This window comes from Pleurodeles waltl, chromosome 1_2 (genome assembly GCF_031143425.1).
Source record: "Pleurodeles waltl isolate 20211129_DDA chromosome 1_2, aPleWal1.hap1.20221129, whole genome shotgun sequence".
Lineage (NCBI taxonomy): Eukaryota > Metazoa > Chordata > Amphibia > Caudata > Salamandridae > Pleurodeles > Pleurodeles waltl.
The window spans coordinates 747,568,854-747,588,112 of NC_090437.1; the positions used below are offsets into that span (position 1 = coordinate 747,568,854).

General features: G+C 47.5%; 1 protein-coding gene across 1 annotated transcript in view; it reads left to right on the forward strand.

The window, feature by feature from the left end:
- RXFP1 (relaxin family peptide receptor 1) overlaps positions 1-19,259 on the forward strand; it is a 1,416,786-nt gene that overhangs the window by 1,177,038 nt on the left and 220,489 nt on the right. The window contains exon 11 of the mRNA XM_069243319.1: positions 6,465-6,536. Coding sequence (XP_069099420.1) covers positions 6,465-6,536 — 72 coding nt within the window. The remainder of the gene's footprint in view (positions 1-6,464; positions 6,537-19,259) is intronic.

Genomic DNA, 19,259 nt, shown 5'->3' on the forward strand with positions numbered 1-19,259 from the left:
GAACTGGGTATAAGAAGGGCACCCAAACCCCTGAAGATTAGATTACTTCTGGAAATCAAGAGGAACCTCTGCCTGGAGAAAGAAGAGCTAAAGAGCTGAGGAGAAGTGCTGCCCTGCCTGTGCCTGTGCTTTGTGAAGCTATCCTGCAGTTGCTGCTTCTGCCTGGTGAAAGGGGTCAAAGACTGGACCTTGTTGTGCATTCCTGCTTGTGAAGAAATCTCCAAGGGCTTGTCCTGTGCTTGCATCCTGTTTCTGAAGTCTCAGGGCCATCAAAGACTTCCCCTGCCAGCACCTAGGCTCTCTGCTGAGACTCCTGCCCTACCAAGCGGTGTCCTATCCTGTTCCTGGAGACTTGACAGATGAAGGTGACAGACCAAGATTGGAAATCCACGCACAGACCGCAGTCCAGGGAAATTTCTGATGCAACCTTCAAGACTAGGCTAAAGAAACAATGTGCTGCTGGCTTCGCTGCTGAAATCATCGCTCCGCCTGCAGTGCAGCTGGAAGAGCGACGCAGGCGCCTGGAGAAATGACGTGCAACACCACTAATGGAGGCTAGTAACATCGAAACCCACACAGCGCGATTTTGCTGATACCGTGCGGCAGGATTTTCGATGCAAAGCTTGCTGGGTGCGGAAAAATTATGCAAAACCTGCGCAGACCCGAGTGCTTTCCCGGATTGACTCATTGCTCTCCTGTGGAGAGAAAAAAACAAAGCACGCCAACCCGACCAGAGAAGGAGAAACGACGCACTGTCTCGCTTGTGGGTGAGAAATCGACGCATCGCTAACCTTTTTCGATGCACACTCACCCGTGCGTCTTATTTTGACGCTACCCAGGTACTTTTCAACACTAACAGTGTTTTTACTGTTCACCAAAGGATTTAATACTCTTTTGCTTTTAAAATTAATAACTTGACTTGTGTATGTTGGATTTTTGTCATTTTGGTCTTGTTTTGTTTAGATATTTATTTCCTATTTTTCTAAATCTGTGTTGTGTCATTTTGTAGTGTTTTCACTGAGTTACTGTGTGTGTTGGTACAAATACTTTACACCTAGACTCTGAAGTTAAGCAAGTCTGCTCGTGCCAAGCTACCAAAGGGGTGAGCGGGGGTTAGCTGAGGGTGATTCTCATTTACCCTGACTAGAGTGAGGGTCCACGCTTGGACAGGGGGTAACCTGACTGCCCACCAAAGACCCCATTTCTAGCATCTGAGGACCCCTGGGGTTCTGCGAAGCCTCCTCAGGGGGTCAGCGACTGCTTAGAAAATTCAGTAATATAACAGATTAGGTCCCCGCCCTTTCAATAATGACTCAGTTGGGGGGGGGGTCCCCGGATTCCAATAATGATTCAGTGGGGGTCCCTGGGTTCCAGTATTAATAAAGGGGGGGGTCTGCAGAGGTCAAAAGGTTGGGAACCCCTGCATTAGTCTATATATTTGAAGCAATTTAAAATCATATAGGCAACGATATATAGGCAAAGGTTGTCTCAAGTAGATTGTAGAAAATCTGTTCTCCCATAAAGGGGAACTCCCTTCCCTGTTAAGCTAGGGGAACGTCAGAGAAATCTGAAACAAAGCTGAGATAGTGGATTTCTGCCAGAAAGCCTCTGAAAGGCTGTAGTAAACATCTGCTCTGAATAAGGGAAAAGGAAAATCTGCATCTAAAGACAGACAGAAAGGCAAGTGAAAAGGCATCCGAATTTCTAGGGTGAAAGAGCCTATCGGGAATCTGAAGAAAATCCGAATGGCATGTGAATCTTAGCATTGCAAACATTCTCAAAATGAAAGAATTCTAACCAGCGACCAGGAGAGGTAGGCGGGGGTAGAACGGGGACTGAAGAACACTTTTTTTTTTTTTTAAACACTTACCTTTCCCGCCTTCTCCTGGCACCTCGTGCTCCTCTGCTCCTGATGACTGGTGTACCAGCATTCACTGGGACACCAGCACAGGCTCATTTAGCAATCATTGTGCTGCTTTTATAATATTTATAGCTATAAATAGCATAAAAGCAGCATCAGGATTGGTCTGAGTGGCTTGGCTAGCCGCTCAGACACTGCCCTGGGGTCTGTGCAGTTTCTCCAGCCCCCCTAAGTGTGCATGTGTGTTTGGCCAGTCTAAGACAGCCGGCAAAACACACATGCGCACTTAGGTGCACTTTACTCTCCTTCCCCCTCCCAACCCTACCCTGGACTGCTGGCTGAGCCAGCAGATGAAAAACAAAATGATAGTGTAACTATCATTTTATTTTTCATCTCCTGGCTCTTGGCCAGGGGGACGACGATCCTCTGCCGTTGCAGAGGAGCCACCCCTGACTCTATCATATCTGTAACACGTATTTTAAAATACAGGCCCACATTAGCCACAGTCATTTTTCACGTGGAAAATTACACTTTCAAAACATTTGTGTGTTGGCTTCTGATGTCAATATATGTGCAAAGCATTTATTATGGCACATCTTTGCCACAAGCAGGAAGGCTGCCTAAGTAGCACCCCCTGCTACTGTTAGCGCATCAGACCTTATTTGGTTTCTTTCCTTTAGTTTATAAGGGGACGCGTTAGAGGTTCAATGGACCTTTTAACTGCGCTTATAGTAAATCCCACCACAAGACTCAAAATATCAATAATCTTTGGAGTCAGTAATCTCACGCACCATGATCCCTTTGAATAATCACACCTTTATGTAAAAGTTAGAATGTTTATTTCCCTAAATTAACAATGCTAATATCACGTAACTTAGTCTAAAAAATAAAATGGTATACATACAAAAACAACACTGGTTGACCAAACCTTCTAAAGAATCTCAATTTTATTAATGCATGGATTACTACACACTCAAGAGTTACAGTACAAATCAATAGCAAGAACAACTGTGCAATAGAGATAGCATATATCTAGATTCAGCAACTGAGTAACATCAGATACTTCAATCATAGTAACCTAATAGCATTTTAGGATTTTCTTTACTAACCTTCTGATTAGAATAGCATGTTTGTGCTTCATGCAAAGCAATTCAGTCAACACAAACTTGAAAAAACATCTAGCTATGGCTCTATCAAAATAGCGGTTGGTACCCAGGAACAAAAGACAAATTACAACAAGAATAATAGCATTTTGTTATACCTCTCCTCAGTATGGATCAGCATGCTGCGATTATCTTCATGAGTTGGACATCTGTTCGGTCAGACTCAGCCCATGAAAGGGAATGGTTCAGAACCAGGGACTCTGAGCTATCTGAACCATTTGAAAGCAATGACTAGGGGATCAGCATTCAGCATCAGAAGTTTAAGCAATAAAGTTAAAGATAGAATTCTCTAAGTAGGTGAATCAAAATAGGAATGAGTACGCCTCTTCGGCGGAAAACAGAATAAGAGAAAATGAGCCCTCCTCTCTCTGTACAGTCAGGCTAAGTTAAAATGGTCTAAAACACTTCCCACGTCGCCATTGGTCAAAGAATTGTACGTTTACTTTTAGTCCAATGAAGATAGAACTTCAAATCTAAGTTATAACTAAACTGTCTTTCACATGTCGATGATTGGCTTCCCTTCTCCTGTTCCCATCGTCAGGCTCGTCAGGTAACAATTTTGTATCCTTCTGTCCTCCAGTCAGTGCATCTATTTTTAGCTCCTGGGAATATCACTTTCTCACACACTAAACTATACAATGCATCAGTAACTAGTATAAGGCATTCAAACAATCAGTTCTCATGAGAAAAGAAAAGCATCTGCTATCGTTTGGTCAACTCAATGGAAAACAATTCACGTATTAATTACTTCAAGCGAACATTTAGCACAGCATTATCTTAACAGTACAGCTTAACACGAGGCTGTGCAAACTAGGCCCAAGACCTTGCTAACTTAAGGCCTACAATTAATAATGCAAATACATAATATGTAATCATTAATATAACACACTACTACATTAATCTAAACACGAGCACATCATTTTTTATTAATAAGCATTTAATAAGGACACTTTGTGAATACTGAGAGCCACTCAAGTGGGCACATTTTCCAAATCGCACCTTATTTTCTATATTAAGTCAAATTCAATGCAGATTCATAATTCAAAATACATGAATATTTATTAGTAAAATGATAACTGATAACTCGTGCTGCTTTGAATTTCTGCAAGACAACATTTGCTCTTGAAGTGTACAAGCTGCTTTAGTAGTGCATCAGTAGAACATGAGTTACAGTCCTTCTTCAATGAAGATTGCCGGTGAAGGGGGCAGGGGGAGCTGCGCAACAGGCAGGGCTTTTATGTCCCAGACCCGCCCAAGATGGCCCCTTTAATTCTGCTCTTGATGGAAAATGTTGATCTAGAGCGGAACTCGAGCTTATGTCAGAACAGGAGATGGTGAAGATCGCTTACAAAATATCCCCACACTTTCATAGTTCTGGTTCTCCTTAGGCAGCACAGTTTGTTATGGAAATTTGGTTTTCGCGGTTGTCAATGCTGCATGCTCCCTGTTGCTTCTTGTTGCTGAGTGCTCCCTGGTGGAGAATGTCAACAGCGGAGTGGGAGTCCCAACAGCAGCAATTGAGGAGCGAGTTGGTGGCTACACACATATGTCCATATGATTTGACAAATCCCACCTACAGTAACCTGACTGACTTTTAGCATGCCCGTGGTCCCATCCTTGTTTTTACCTCAGCACCAACCCATATCCTGGCTACGTAAAGCTGCTACACCCTAAGCTTTAAAAATTGCTGTCTTCTGTAAGGAGTTCGAGAAATCAGTCTATAGTGGCGCCCCCTCACGACTATAGGGTACGGAGACCATTTGAGAGTCTACCCAATGTTAACATAAGGCAAGGGTTTCCCTAAGGAGCACTAGATCTATAGTTTTCATAAACCCTGAATCCCATGGGGCACTGACCCTGTAACTATGGCAAAAAGGAGAAAGTACAGGCAAACTATTAGGACAAAGGAAGTTGTTGGGGTGGGCCAGCAACAGCGATGTCAGTGTTTTTTGTTTAATTCCTTCAGGCAATCAATGCCATGATGTGCTTCAGCTATCCCTGATATGGCAGTCAGTACCATGCAGTGTAAAAAATAATCTCACCCTCGTGTCAATGCCCAGATGTGTCCTCCTTTTCCCATAAGGGTTGGCAGCCATTTCTTTTGAAGTTGTCAAACTCTATATGTACATCGCCAGTCAGTGACACAATACAAAAGGGAACCCTTCCAATTTCGTGCACACACATGCATTTACAGAAATTCACTAACGCAAGTGCGCACATACACACGCAAGACCAGTAACTCGCAAATACAAAATCACTTTGTCGTCCCTCTCAGTTACCCGTTTAAAGAGTGCTTGGCCACGTGACTCAGCACTGCACAGCTCTCCCGGAAACTCGAGGATGAGAACTATATAATGCCACTGTTCCGCAACATGACCCATGACCTTGGTATCACCCAGTGCTTAATTTGTGCTTGTTGTTTCTGGTGCTGAGCACCGGTACTTATTTTTGAGGGCCGGGGCTTATTCTTCTGCCTCAAGCATTTGCTGCGAGCAAAAGACACATATGGGAAAGACGGAGGAAAGGGAAAACGAAAAAGCATCACAAAGGGTGAAAGTAGAAAGCTGCAAGAGTGAGCTGAAGGGACAGGGAGTGGCTTTATATGGATTCAAGAGGCCCGAGATGGCTTCAGGATTACGCCGCCTCAGTATTTTGTGTTCGCACATTTAATGGCAGGAGCCGCGTATTTAAGAGGAGGGCTTTGGGCACCGGCCCTTTTTTATTTAGAAATTAAGCACTGGTATCACCATTACTCAGGCCTGGTGCAAGGCTCGTTTTCACGCTATGAGAGAAGGAATGCAGAGGCTTCTCTGAAGGCTTTCCCTGTAAAACGATAATTGTAATCAGTACTCTTACGATAGGGAAATCTGCTACCCCCTACCGTTTGTCCAGCACTTGCATGTCTGTGAGTGAGGCCTACAGCATTATGCACCGAGAAGAAGCACGTGCAAGTGGATGTGGCAAAAGTGGTGGACTGAACATAGCAGCTTAGTTCTTCACAGTAGCATCTGGCTGATGGGGTGGAACTCTCATTACCACGTGATACCTCTTGCACTGCCTTCGCTGAAAATAAGATGCAGACCTGAAACTGTGAAAGCCGGCCAAGTTATGTTTTAGGGATTGAGTTTGAGATTGATGTTCACTCATTTCTGCCAAATTGTCCCCCTAGAAATGTTGCCGACGTTACAAAAATGCTTGCAAGGCAAGACTGCGTAGAACATGTTTATATTTATGATTTTGAATTGCATTTGAGTACCTTACTCTTTACTTTCGGCTTATTATCCTGTGAATATTTCAGTTTGTAGCACCAGGTCACTTTTTCTGGAAGACTTTTACAAATGCCGTGGAACCTGACACATTTTTTACAATGCAGTAGTTGGGATGAATTCTAAGGTTTTGATGCAAGCAATATTTTTAGTTTTCTTTTTCTGCCCTCACAGGGTTTTGAGAAAAAACGAAATCAGAACTCTAAGTTCACATTGCTTTTCGCCCCTCCGGAACCTGGATGAACTGTAAGTTCCACCAAAATCAAAAATGCAAAGTACTTTTCCTGTTTTGTGAAAATGAAATTGCAGCTTGACACGCAGTCAGTGTATGATGTTGAGAAAAAGGAAATCACCAAAGCATGTGTTGTTTGTGTTTACGGAAGCAGAAAACAAGTGGCATATTGTAATTGCATCTCTGTTACTTTTGAGCAAAGAATCAAAAAATCAGTCTTGTTCATCAGATGAGCTTTATATGAGTTCATTAGCTTATGTATCGTCAAAGTTACACATAGCTAAAATTGCATAGACGTAGCCTTTGGAAACACATTTTGGCACTTGACATATATTTTCGTGCAACTCATTCTTTGATGCGAATTTATTTGAAACAACGCCTTTGGGACAGGAACGCTGAAGTAGGCCTAAGACAGTGCTTAATGGCTTAGGCATTCGAGTGAAAACATCCTGTAGTTTTGCAGATGACTGTCAAGAAATAGAGCAAACATTGGCAGGGAAATACATAGAACATTTCACATATAAGATATTTAAAATGATTTCAGAGCTCCTGAACCAACGAGCGGTAGTTAAGGAGGTGTTAGTCATCCCTGGGGAGGACAGCAGAGGAAGACCTGTATGCTAGGCAAACGGGTACTGAGGGTAGACTTGCTGGTCAGGAGAGGACTTGTCACAGAATTCGCTGGAAGTGCACCTGTAGTCTAGAGGACCTGAACCTGAATGTGATGAAGGATTCATTATGGACAGATGTGATTGAGATTGAATGAACGCATTGTTGAGAAAAGTAGGTCTAAATAGAGGTTCTCATGGAGGGGGGCTGGGCTTGCTCAGCCAGGATGGTGGACGCACTCTAACGAGGCCCCGCTACCATACCCCAGTTACCCGCAGTAAATCGTGCTATTAGCTAGCCATCCCTGGTCACGACTATCCCAGCTACATTCCCGCTTTGATACACACCAGAGCAGTGACGGCCGGCAGCTTTAGGAGGGAGACACACAGAGACACGCACGCACATCCATTAACAACACTCATACCATTCAAACATGCACGCACGCACCAAACATTCATTTTAAAACATCACACACACTCACTCTTTCATAAACACACGCACGCACGCACATCCATTAACAACATTCATTCCCTTCAAACATGCACGCACGCACCAAACATTCAATTTGAAACATCACACACATACACACACACTTACCTTCTGCCTCCAGGTCCCAGGAGGTATGGGACTGCTGCCTTCCCTCGTCAGCCAATGAGGGAAGGCAGCAGCCCCAGCCTCGTCACAGAGTGGGATGGGGTCAGTGAGACTGCTGACCCCACCCCACTCTGTGACGAAGTGTCACTGATTGACACTTGCCTTTGGCACTTCAGGGCTTAAACTGAAGCGCCCAGGGAGAGTGTCAATTGGTGACGCTTTCCTCGTCACCCAGGGGAGGGCCTCGAGGCACCTTTGCTGGGCTGAGGAGGTCACGCCCATCAATCAATCAATCAATCAAGGATTTATAGAGCGCACTAATCACCCGTTAGGGTCTCAAGGCGCTGGGGGGAGGAGCTACTGGTCGTAGAGCCATGTCTTGAGGCGTTTCCTGAATGTCAAGAGGTCTTGGGTCTGGCGAAGGTCTTGGCGGCTAGGTGAGAGAAGGATCTTCCTCCGGCGGTGGTGCGGCAGATGCGGGGGATGAAGGCAAGGGCGAGGTTGGCAGAGCGAAGATTGCGGGTGGGGGTGTGGACGGTGAGTCTGTCGTTGAGGTAGGCTGGGCCTGTGTCGTGGAGGGCCTTGTGTGCGTGGATGAGGAGTTTGAAGGTGATCCTCTTTGATACTGGTAGCCAGTGAAGGTCTCTGAGGTGGGGGGAAATGTGGTCGCGGCATAGGATGTCCAGAATGAGGCTGGCGGATGCGTTTTGGATTCTTTGCAGCTTTGTTAGGAGTTTGGTTGTTATTCCTGCATATAGGGTGTTTCCGTAGTCCAATCGGCTGCTGACCAGGGCGTGGGTGACAGTTTTCCTGGTTTAGACGAGAATCCACTTGAAGATTTTGCGAAGCATGCGGAGAGTGTTGTAGCAGGAAGAGGAGATGGCATTGACCTGCTGAGTCATGCTGAGTGTGGAGTCCAAGATGAAGCCTAGGTTGCGTGCATGGGTGTTGGGTGAGGGCGCGGTTCCTAGGGAGATGGGCCACCAGGAGTCATTCCAAGTTGAGGGGTTGGTGCCAAAGATGAGGATTTCTGTCTTGTCTGTGTTTAACTTGAGGTGGCTTGATTCCATCCAGCTGGCGATGGCGTGAAGTCCGTTGTGGAGGTTGTTCTTTGCAGTTGTAGGGTCTTTCGTGAGGGAGAGGATGAGCTGAGTGTCGTCTTCAAAGGAAACTATGTTGATGTGGTGGGTTCGTGCAATGTTGGCGAGGGGGGCCATGTAAACGTTGAAGAGCGTGGGGCTAAGCGAAGATCCTTGGGGAATGCCACAGATGATTCTGGAGGCTTCTGACAGGAACGGTGGGAGGCGGACTCTCTGGGTTCTGCCTGAGAGAAATGACGAGATCTAGTCAAGTGCCTTGTCGCGGATTCCAGCGTGGTGGAGGCGTGTGCGGAGAGTGTGATGACATACGTGTCGAAAGCTGTGGAGAGGTCCAGGAGGATGAGTGCTGCTGTTTCTCCTTCGTCGAGCATGGTCCTAATGTCGTCTGTGGCAGCAATGAGTGCAGTCTCGGTGCTGTGGTTTCTGCGGAATCCGGATTGGGAGGTGTCGAGTACCTTGCTGTCTTCCAGGAACCCGGATAGTTGGCTGTTTACGATTTTTTCGATGACCTTGGCTGGGAAGGGGAGGAGGGTGATCGGCCGGTAGTTCTTGGGGTCGTCTGGGTCTGCCTTTGGTTTCTTCAGCAGGGCGTTGATTTCTGCATGCTTCCATCTTTCTGGGAAGGTGGCTGACTCGAAGGAGCTGTTGATGGTTTTGCAGAGGTGGGGGGCGATGATGATGTTTGCCTTATTGAAGATGTGGTGTGGGCAGTGGTCCGATGGTGATCCGGAGTGGATGGAGGCCATGGTGGTGGAGGTGTCCTCTATGATGACGGGGGTCCAGGTGTGGAGGAGGTGGGTGTTGCTTGGAGCGTTGGGTTCTTGGGTGTTTGTAGTCAGCTGGTGGGTCTGGGGTTTGAAGCTATTGTGGATTTCTTCTATCTTTCAACGGAAGTGGGTTGCCAGTGAGTTGCAGAACTCCTGTGATGGCGGGGTTCGTTGAAGCAGGTCCTGGGGGTGGAGAGCTCATTGACGATGCTGAAGAGCTCTTTACCGTTGTGAGCGTTGACGTCGATGCGGTTTTTGAAGTGGGTCATTTTGGTGGTGCGGATCAGTTGGTGATGTTTGCGTACGGCATCCTTGAAAGCGATGTGGTTGGTAGGGTCAAGGTGCCAGGTTTTTTTCCATTCTGCGACATAGCCGTTTGGATTCCTGTAGTTCTGGGGTGAACCAGCTGGCCTTGATTCTGTGGGAAGTGTTTGGGGGTTTTCTGAGCAGTGCGAGGGTATTGGCGCAATCTTCTATCCAGCGATGCAGGTTGGTGGTGGCTGTGTTGGGGTCTGGGGTCCCAGGGGGTGGGGCCCGGGCGAGAGTGGAGATCAGTTGATTCATTTATATTTTGCTCCAGCTGCGTGGGGGGGTTGTGTGCGGTGGTGGTGAGTGACTGGTTTCTGATAGGAGAAGTGGATGCAGCGGTGGTCTGTCCAGCTGAGTTCGGTGGTGTGGCTGAAAGAGACGTGGTTGCTGGCTGAGAAGATGGGGTCGAGTGTGTGGCCTGCAGAGTGGGTGGGTGTAGTGACGAGTTGCTTGAGGACGAAGTTGGCGAGGTTGTTGATTAGGTTGGTGGTGTTGATATTGTTGTTATTTTCTAGGTGGAAGTTTAGGTCACAAGGAGGATGTAGTCTGTTGAGGCGAGGGCTTGGGAGCTGATGGCGTCGGCAATGTCATCGCAGAACTGCGGTCTGCGTCCAGGGGGTCTGTAGACCAGTGTTCCTCTGAGTGTGTTGTTGGCGTTGATGTGGATTTTGAAGTGGAGGTGCTCGGCGGAGTTGATGGTGTCGTGGGAGTTGGTGGAGACTCTTATGGTGTTTTTATGGACTATGGCGATTCCTCCTCCTGGTCTGTTGATTCGGTCTCTTCTGGTGATCTTGTAGTTTTCTGGTATGGCTATGGCTACGTCTGGTTCCGAGGCCAAATTCATCCAGGTTTCGGTGAGGAATGCGACATCAGGCGAGTATGTGGTCAGGAGGTCCCAGAGTTCAATTGCATGTTTGTGGACAGAGCGGGTGTTAAGTAGGATGCATCTTAGGCGGTTGTCTGTTTTGATTTGGAGTTTGGAGGTTAGGTTGCAGGTGAAATTGCAAGCTTTGAAGGAGAAGGGTCCTTTGGTGCACGTCGGTGTGGACTGGAAGCAGATGGAGGAGCGCCCTGGATTAAGGGTGTGTGGAGTTCGTTGGCAGTGTAAAGGTGTTCGGTGGCGCGGGAGGCGTGTTGGACAGTGGGTCTAGCGCTGGGCGGTGCCTTGGCACGGACGGACGCAGACGGGCTTGCCTTTTGGCGCACCAGCGGCGTGTCTGCGCTGTGGCCGGCATAAGAGGGGAGGTGGGAGGGAGTGGCAGCTGGGAAGAGGGAGGGAAACCTCCAATGGGAGCGCAGGGGGGCGGGGGCAGCAGGAGTCAGGAGCGTGAAGAGCTCTGAGGAGGAGGGAGGGGGCGGGGCCTTCCGGGAGAGGAGAAGCCAAGAAGCCCAAACAAGCCCAGACAAGCCCAGACAAGCCCAAACAAGCCCAAAACAATGGCAGCACTTACCGGAGCAGTGGTGAGGAGGAAGCTGCCCATAGGAGCTGTGATCTCCTCAGCTCCTCAAAGTTCAGCTCAGGCAGCCAGGAGTCTGTGCAAATCGCGCATGTCTGCTCCTGGCTGCCTGACCTGAACATGAAGAGTGTCTCTCAGGCTGACCTTTGTTCAGCCTGACATACACTCTTCATGGGGGGGCAAAAGGTGGGAGCACGGCCCCTCCGCCCTAAAGGACGGGCCGCCACTGCACCAGAGGGATTGCCCGATTGGAACCTGTGTTACCAGAGGCGCTGTCGAAGCACAGGAGCACCGCGGCCAGACCTGACTATTTCAAACCGCACTTGCTTACACTTTGGCACCCAAGAGGACCACTGGCTTACCTGCATGCTGCGGTCTGTGGCTGCCACCACCTTAGGGTAGGACCACTCACCACTAAGGGGCTGTCTGAGCCATCGTTCCATCTGGCGGGTACTGCATGGTGCTGTCTGTCTGAGACGCACTGCTGCTCTGCCCCGCCGCTACACTTGACATAGCTGGCAACTCTTGAGGAGGAGGCTGGGGCCTGGGAGACGCTTTTACTGTCCGAAACACGGTCTCAGCCCTGGGGCTTGGCTTGGCTCAGAGTTTGGTGGTAAGACTTGTGGTTTCGGGAGGCCTGCCTCCCACTTCAGATTCCTGGTCTCAGATTCCCTGCCTTGCCCTGGAAGGCCATGATGACTTACCTCTGATACCCTGGCAGCATTTGAGGCACAGGCCCTGAATCTCGGCGACAACGCTACAGCCTGACAATTGTACCTACTAGACCTGCGAGACTGAGGGTGGGAGCTCCACGCTTGGGAGGGCCCTCCGGGTGTCAATTACTTCAGAGGTACCATACTCCATTAAGGCCTTGCCTGTGCACTATCACATGCACATTGGAGATCTGACCTCTGGGCTGTCGCTCATTCTACCACCACATTCACTGACACTGGCCACTTTCAAGAATGCTGGGACATGTGCCTGTGCCCGTCGTCCTTGTCTGACCTGCTGAATCTTGGGGCTGTAAAGCTGACCAGGTGCAACTGAACATTTTGGGGTGCTCGTGCTGTGGTACCTGGGAGAAGATCGTGGGCATCAGCAAGTGGGCCCTCCATCACATTCCCCTGAACTGTTTTGTCTGAGCCTTCTGTGCCTACTGCATACCAGTGCAGGGGCACCCAGGGTACACCATCAACCCCATCAACTCTTACTGCCGCTGATCCACCTGACCGCGCTGGACACCCCAATCCCTTGGAGACTAATTCAATGTCGGGCTGGAGGTCAAAGAGAAAATTCGCACCGCACTGGAGTCTAAAATTGATAATGCAGTCGCTGATCTTACGCTACTCCATGCAGACCACCGCAAACTGGCCGACAAATTTCATGCTACAGAGCAATCCCTGGATGATCCTCAGCTGCAATCCCAGCAAATGGAAACAACCTTGAAGAACCTCACGGATCAGGTCCATGCGTCATAAACTAGGGCTGAGGACTCTGAGAGATGATCCAGAAGGAACAATGTCTGACTAGTTGGTCTCCCTGAAAGGGCAGAAAGGCAAGATGCAGTTGTTTATATTGAACACTGGATGTGGGAACTGGTTCCTCCGACTGCTCTTTCAAAGTTCTTTCCAATTGAAAGGGCACACCATGTCCTGGCTCGGAAACCCATACCTGGCTCAAATGCCAGACCACTAGTATTCCACTTTCTTCATTACCACAATCAAGACTGTGTCCTATAGGAAACACAGAAACTAACTGACATTGTGGTGGACAGTGCCAGTGTTTTGTTCTTTCCAAATTACACTGTGATGGTACAGCTCCAAAGAAACTCCTTTTTAGCCGTCAAGCAACGCCTCCGTGAGCTGGAGCTGTGGTACTCACAATTATTCCCTGCACACCTTCGGGTGGTTCCTGAGGGGACAACAAACTTTTTTGACTCCCCACAAAACGCTTGGGACTGGCTGGAATCATCTGGAATGGCAGCTGTGTGCCCATCTCAAGCAGACGACCCAGCACCTCGTGCCGCTGCGGGAGGCTGCTGCAATGGCCGCTGACGCTGATCCCAGCACTCCCCTCAGCATGCAACTGCTCCCGACTTGAAACAGGTCATACTAGAGAGATGCTGTGCACTGCAGATTTGTGAGCCAGTCCTGGGCTCAGGCCTTGATGATGGGTCCGCCAGTTCCTCGAGCGATGAGGCTTCTCCACTAAGTGGCCTTCCAGGATTGACCTGAAGATCTCCCGTGAGGTAACACCACAGCTATCAGATGACATAATTTGAACTTTATTGGGGTCCGCCCATTCCTTGAGCGATGAGGCTCTTCCACTACATGGCCTTCCGGGATTGACCTGAGGATCTCCCTCAGATGACATAATTGGAACTTTATTGGGAAACTCCTCATTGAGGCGATTGTTGAGCCTGTACTACCTACTGTACATCAGTGCTTACAGTGTGCTGCTCCTTCTCTCTAATGTACCTTTTTTATTTTGTTATCTCCTTTCCTAGCCGCCTCAGTGCTTCCATGCTCTTAATTTTCATTGTACTGCCTCACTGAAGCTGTGTGGTGCACCTGGACTTAATGATTATGCCGTTGGGAGTTTCTTGGTTAACCAGTGCCGGCTGGTGCACACACTTACTCACCACCTGGGGTCAGCTTTTCTTCAGCTGCTGCACCCTTGCGTCCCCCCCACTCGATTCTTCTTTTTTGACACACGTTAGTCAACAGTTTGGGCAGACACATTTTGTCACTCTGCTCTGCGGCTATTCACTATTCTTTGATGGTTTCATTTCCAGTTACATGTTTTTGTTGTAAGAGTTCCACCCCTGCCACACACACACCCCCGCCTTGATGCTAACATTTCACACACACTGGTCTGCTGCCTCAACCGAGTTGACTGATCATCGTACTTCCTTCTGTACACATTATGGCTCACACTAATGTTATTATCTGGAATGTGCAGGGTATGCACACCCCCTAGCGCTGCTGAGCTGTTTACTCTTATCTTAAGCGCCACTCCACGCTCATAGCATTACACTAGGAATCTCACCTAACACTCCTTAAAGCCACTAAACTACAATGACAGTGACAAAGTCAAGTATTTGCCACAAATTTCTCCCCTTACGCGCAGGGAGTACTGATCTGGGTTCAACCCGGGGCCCCCTTCTTGGCGGAAGATGCCATAGGATCATTACCTATTCATTATGAGCTACCTGGACAGCTGCCATATCCTTCTGGGGAATATATATACCCCCAATATAAACCAGGTTTCATTCTTACACAAATTGTATGATGTGATCTCCCACTGGAACAGGCTTCCATGGTTTCTTGGGGCGACTAAAATAGCATGTTAAACACCACCATAGATCACTCACTCCCTCCCTCCCTTACCTTGCACAGCTGCAACCTCTATCATGCTGCCATTACAGGACTGGCTTCAGCATGTGCACTTCGCTGACATCTGGTGTCTACGTAATGTCAACACTAGGGTATACTCCTTTTTCTCCTCACCACACCATCTACATGTCAGAATTGACCACTTGGTTAACACACCTAACCTGATTCCCTCTATCACCTGCATCGATTTCTTATGCTACACCAATTCTGATCACAATCTCCAATACTTGCAGCTTACATGGAATACAGACGCTCCCACCTGGTATTTACAATCTGTGGTGCTGGATAACTCTCCCCCCCATTCCGAGCATCACTTGGCTCTACCATTGAAGATTATTTTGAGTTTAACATGGGAACCGCCCCCACAGGATTGATTGAACGGTACGTGCTTAAAGTGAAAATAAGAGGCCACTGCTTAGGGATGAACAGAAGCATGCGCCACCAGACTGAGAAAGATTTGTCCCACATTGAGCGCTAACTCCTACATCTTGAGACCCGCTCTGTACCTGACCCAATGGGTAATCACAGCCCGACTATGCTGCTCTTTTGGAGAGGCTGTGCTGCCTTAACTATGCGGCTCACTCCATTCAAACTCACTCAGCGGCCCACTGATTTGGCTCCCTCTATGCATGGCTAATTAGACAGAACCAACTGCAGTATCCCATCACCTCACGGTGCTCAGCCGAAGGCACTTTGCTTGACACCCAGGGAGATATACAAAGAGTTGACCCACCACTATACCTTACCATATCAATCATATCCAGCATCAACTCCGGCGACATTGATTCCTTCCTTGCCCCACATTACACAGGACCAACAGGCAGAATTAGATGATTCCATAATTCTTTTTAAAATACAAGAAGCGATACAAGCTAGTGCCACAGGCAAGACCCCAGACCCAGATGACCTACCCGCTGAATTTTGCAAAACCCATGCCTTGCTCCTGACCCCTCATCTGCTAAAAATGTATGAAGAAGCCTTATCACCAGCTTGTTTCCCTTCCTAAGCTGGACAGGGACCATTCCGCACTAGCCTCCTACAGACCCCTGGCATTATTGAGCACAGATTACAAAATATTGGCTAACATTCTCACCGACCATTTAGCACACCTTGTGCATCCAAACCAGAATGGGTTCATCCCAGTCCACAATACCTCACTGTTAGACCTGACAGCCTTAGGGTGGTCACCCCTAACTTTTTGCCTGCCTCCTTCCACTTTTTAGATACTGTTTTTGCAGGTTTTAAGACTCTGCACACTTTACCACTGCTAACCAGTGCTAAAGTGCATATGCTCTCTCCCTTTAAGCATGGTAACATTGGATCATACCCAATTGGACTATTTAATTTACTTAAAAGTCCCTAGTAGAGTGCACTATATGTGCCCAGGGCCTGTAGATTAAATGCTACTAGTGGGCCTGCAGCACTGATTGTGCCACCCACTTATGTAGCCCCTTAACCTTGTCTCAGACCTCAACCCTGCCATTGTAAGGCCTGTGTGTGCAGTTTCACTGCCAATTCGACTTGGCATTTAAAAGTACTTGCCAAGCCTAAAACTCCCCTTTTTCTAAATATAAGACACCCCTAAGGTATGCCCTAAGTAACCCATAGGGCAGGGTGCTGTGTAGGCAAAAGGCAGGACATGTACCTGTGGAGTTTACATGTCCTGGTAGTATAAAACCCCTAAATTCGTTTTTACACTGCAGTGAGGACTGCTCCCTTCATAGGCTAACATTGGGACTGCCATCATACATTGTGTGAGTGGTAGCTGCAGATCTGAAAGGAGTAGGAAGGTCATATTTAGTATGGCCAGAATGGTGATATAAAATCCTGCTGACTGGTGAAGTTGGATTTAATATTACTGTTTTAGAAATGCCACTTTTAGAAACTGAGCATTTCTCTGCACCTAAATCTTTCTGTGCCTTACAATCCACGTCTGTCTGGGTTTAGTTGACAGCTCCCTTGTGCATTCACTCAGACACACCCCAAACACAGGATACTCAGCCTCTCTTGCATACATCTGCATTTTTAATGTGTCTTCCTGGGCTGGGAGGGTGGAGGGCCTGGCACTTGCATGTCAAAGGACAGTAGCCTGCCCTCACACAAAGGACTGCCACACCCCCTCCTGGGGCCCTGGCAGACAGGATTGAACTGAAAAGGGACCTTGTGCACTTCTAAGCCACTCTTTGAAGTCTCCCTCATTTCAAAGGCACATTTGGGTATTTTTAACAGGGCCTCTGCCCCTGCCAACTCAGACACTTCCTGGAGAAGAAACGTGAACCAGAACCTGCATCCTGCCAAGAAGAACTGCCTGGCTGCCCAAAGGAATCACCTGTCTGCTTTCTGTGAAGGACTGCTGCCTTGCTGTTGCCTACTGCCTTGCTGCTCTCTGGCTGTGGTGAAGAAGTGCTCTCCAAGGGCTTGGATAGAGCTTGCCTCCTGTTCCCTGAAGTCTCAGGACCAAAAAGACTTCATCTCTACAAGAAGGACTCCTTATGCGGCTAAATTCGACGCACAGCCTGCCAGAAATGATGCACAGCCTGCACTGTGGTGAAAATTTCACTGCACGCCGAACCGGAACAACGCAGCCCGACTTCGCATCAAAAAGATCGATGCAGCACCAGCGTAGTGACCAGAAATTCGGCGCACAGCCCACCTGATCGACACACAGCAGAGCCAGAACGACGCAGCCTGACTTCCAGAGAGAAATCGACGCGCCTACTGCCGTGCGGTAGAAAATTTGATGCAACGCCCACTGAACCGACGCAGCTTGTATGACTTCGTCCTGCCAGCGCAGGAAATCCCAGGGGCGTCCAAAAAACCCACAACCCGAAGAAGATCCATGACCGAGCGCCTGAAATCAATGCACAGCCGTCCCTGCATGAAAACTAAATGGCGCATCGCCATGTACAGCCGAGAAACCTATGCACACCTCCCTGTTTTCCACGCATCGCCTCCTCTGCAGTCTCATGCGGAGATTTTGAATGCAAACCAGGTACTTTGTGCTTGCAAGAGACCTTTATTGTTTTTAAGAGACGTTTTTTGTTTTTCAAAGACTTAAGACACTTTATATCACTTTTACAGTGATATCTCAACATTTACTTACTACATTTTGATCGTTTTGACCTGCATCTTATTATTATATATTTTTCTAAACACTGTGTGGTGTATTTCTGTGGTGCTATATGGTGTTATTGTATGATTTCTTGCACAAATACTTTAGACATTGCCTTCTAAGTTAAGCCTGCCTTCTCAGTGCCAAGCTACCAGAGGGTGGGCACAGGATAATTTGGATTGTGTGTGACTTACCCTGACTAGAGTGAGGGTCCTTGCTTGGACAGGGGGTAACCTGACTGCCAACCAAAGACCTCATTTCTAACATTGGTGATCAGCGGTGAGGGTAGGACTTGTATTTGTGCAGTGACATACAGTAGCTAAGTATTTCACTACCTACCCACAGTTGAAGGTCAACTTGATTTTTTTTATCTCTTTCTGCAATTTAGTTTTTCCTGACAATTTTTGACTAAAATCCTCAATCAACATGTCTCTGGCTGGGTCTCATATACAAGAAACAGAGGGCGCCCTATAACCCTAACCTGCCCAGGGTCACACAATATCATGAATACAAAATATCAGCAGGTTGGGACAAATACAATAATTGATTTAAGAAACCAGTGCTCAATCCTGATCTCTGGGGTCATTTTCTTTCCCTTATTTATTTGAATTATTTTGATGAGAAAGGTCAGCAGTGGTTATTCGGTAAACATTCTATAACATAAATATATCCAAAACATAAAAATATACATGACATCACAAACAATTATGACAAGAGACCGACTCCCTGAGTCGTGGCGGTGTATCAAAGGAGGGTTATGCCCCTCGTTAATTCTTTACATTGTGGTCACTATCATGAAATTAAAGTTGTGATCCACTGAAAATGCAATGGCTGAGGGCCTTGGCTGCACCCAGCTGTCAAATACCTATCTATTTATTTCCAAAGGTATTGTATAGTGCATATCTTGTTTCTCAATACATTGACTTGTAAGCCCTCAGTCTCGCACAAGATGTGTCAACGCGTTTTGGCCTATCCAGTCGTGGCCTCATCAGGACTCGAGAAGGGCAGTACCGCCTCTACAAAAATCAACAACAAACATGAACTTGTACCATTCCAAACGGTAACAAGGTAGTCAGAATACCAACACAGTATGAGTCAGTATCACCAAAAACATGTGAGTACCGTCATGCATCAACTCACACCACTTGCACCACTGTGTGGAGAGGAGGATCACAGAATATTAATTTAAAAGCAATTGATTAAAAGAGCCTGTGCCAAAAGCCTAATGTGGGTATCATGCTTTGTGTAGACATAGGGCGTGCATTACTAACATATGATGCCATCCCTACAAGGGAAGAAATCATATTGACCTATTATTCTGTTGGCAGCAAAGATACTTGCAATTAGCCACATCTATTTGCCAAAGGATACCTGGCCAACCAAGAAATATGCAT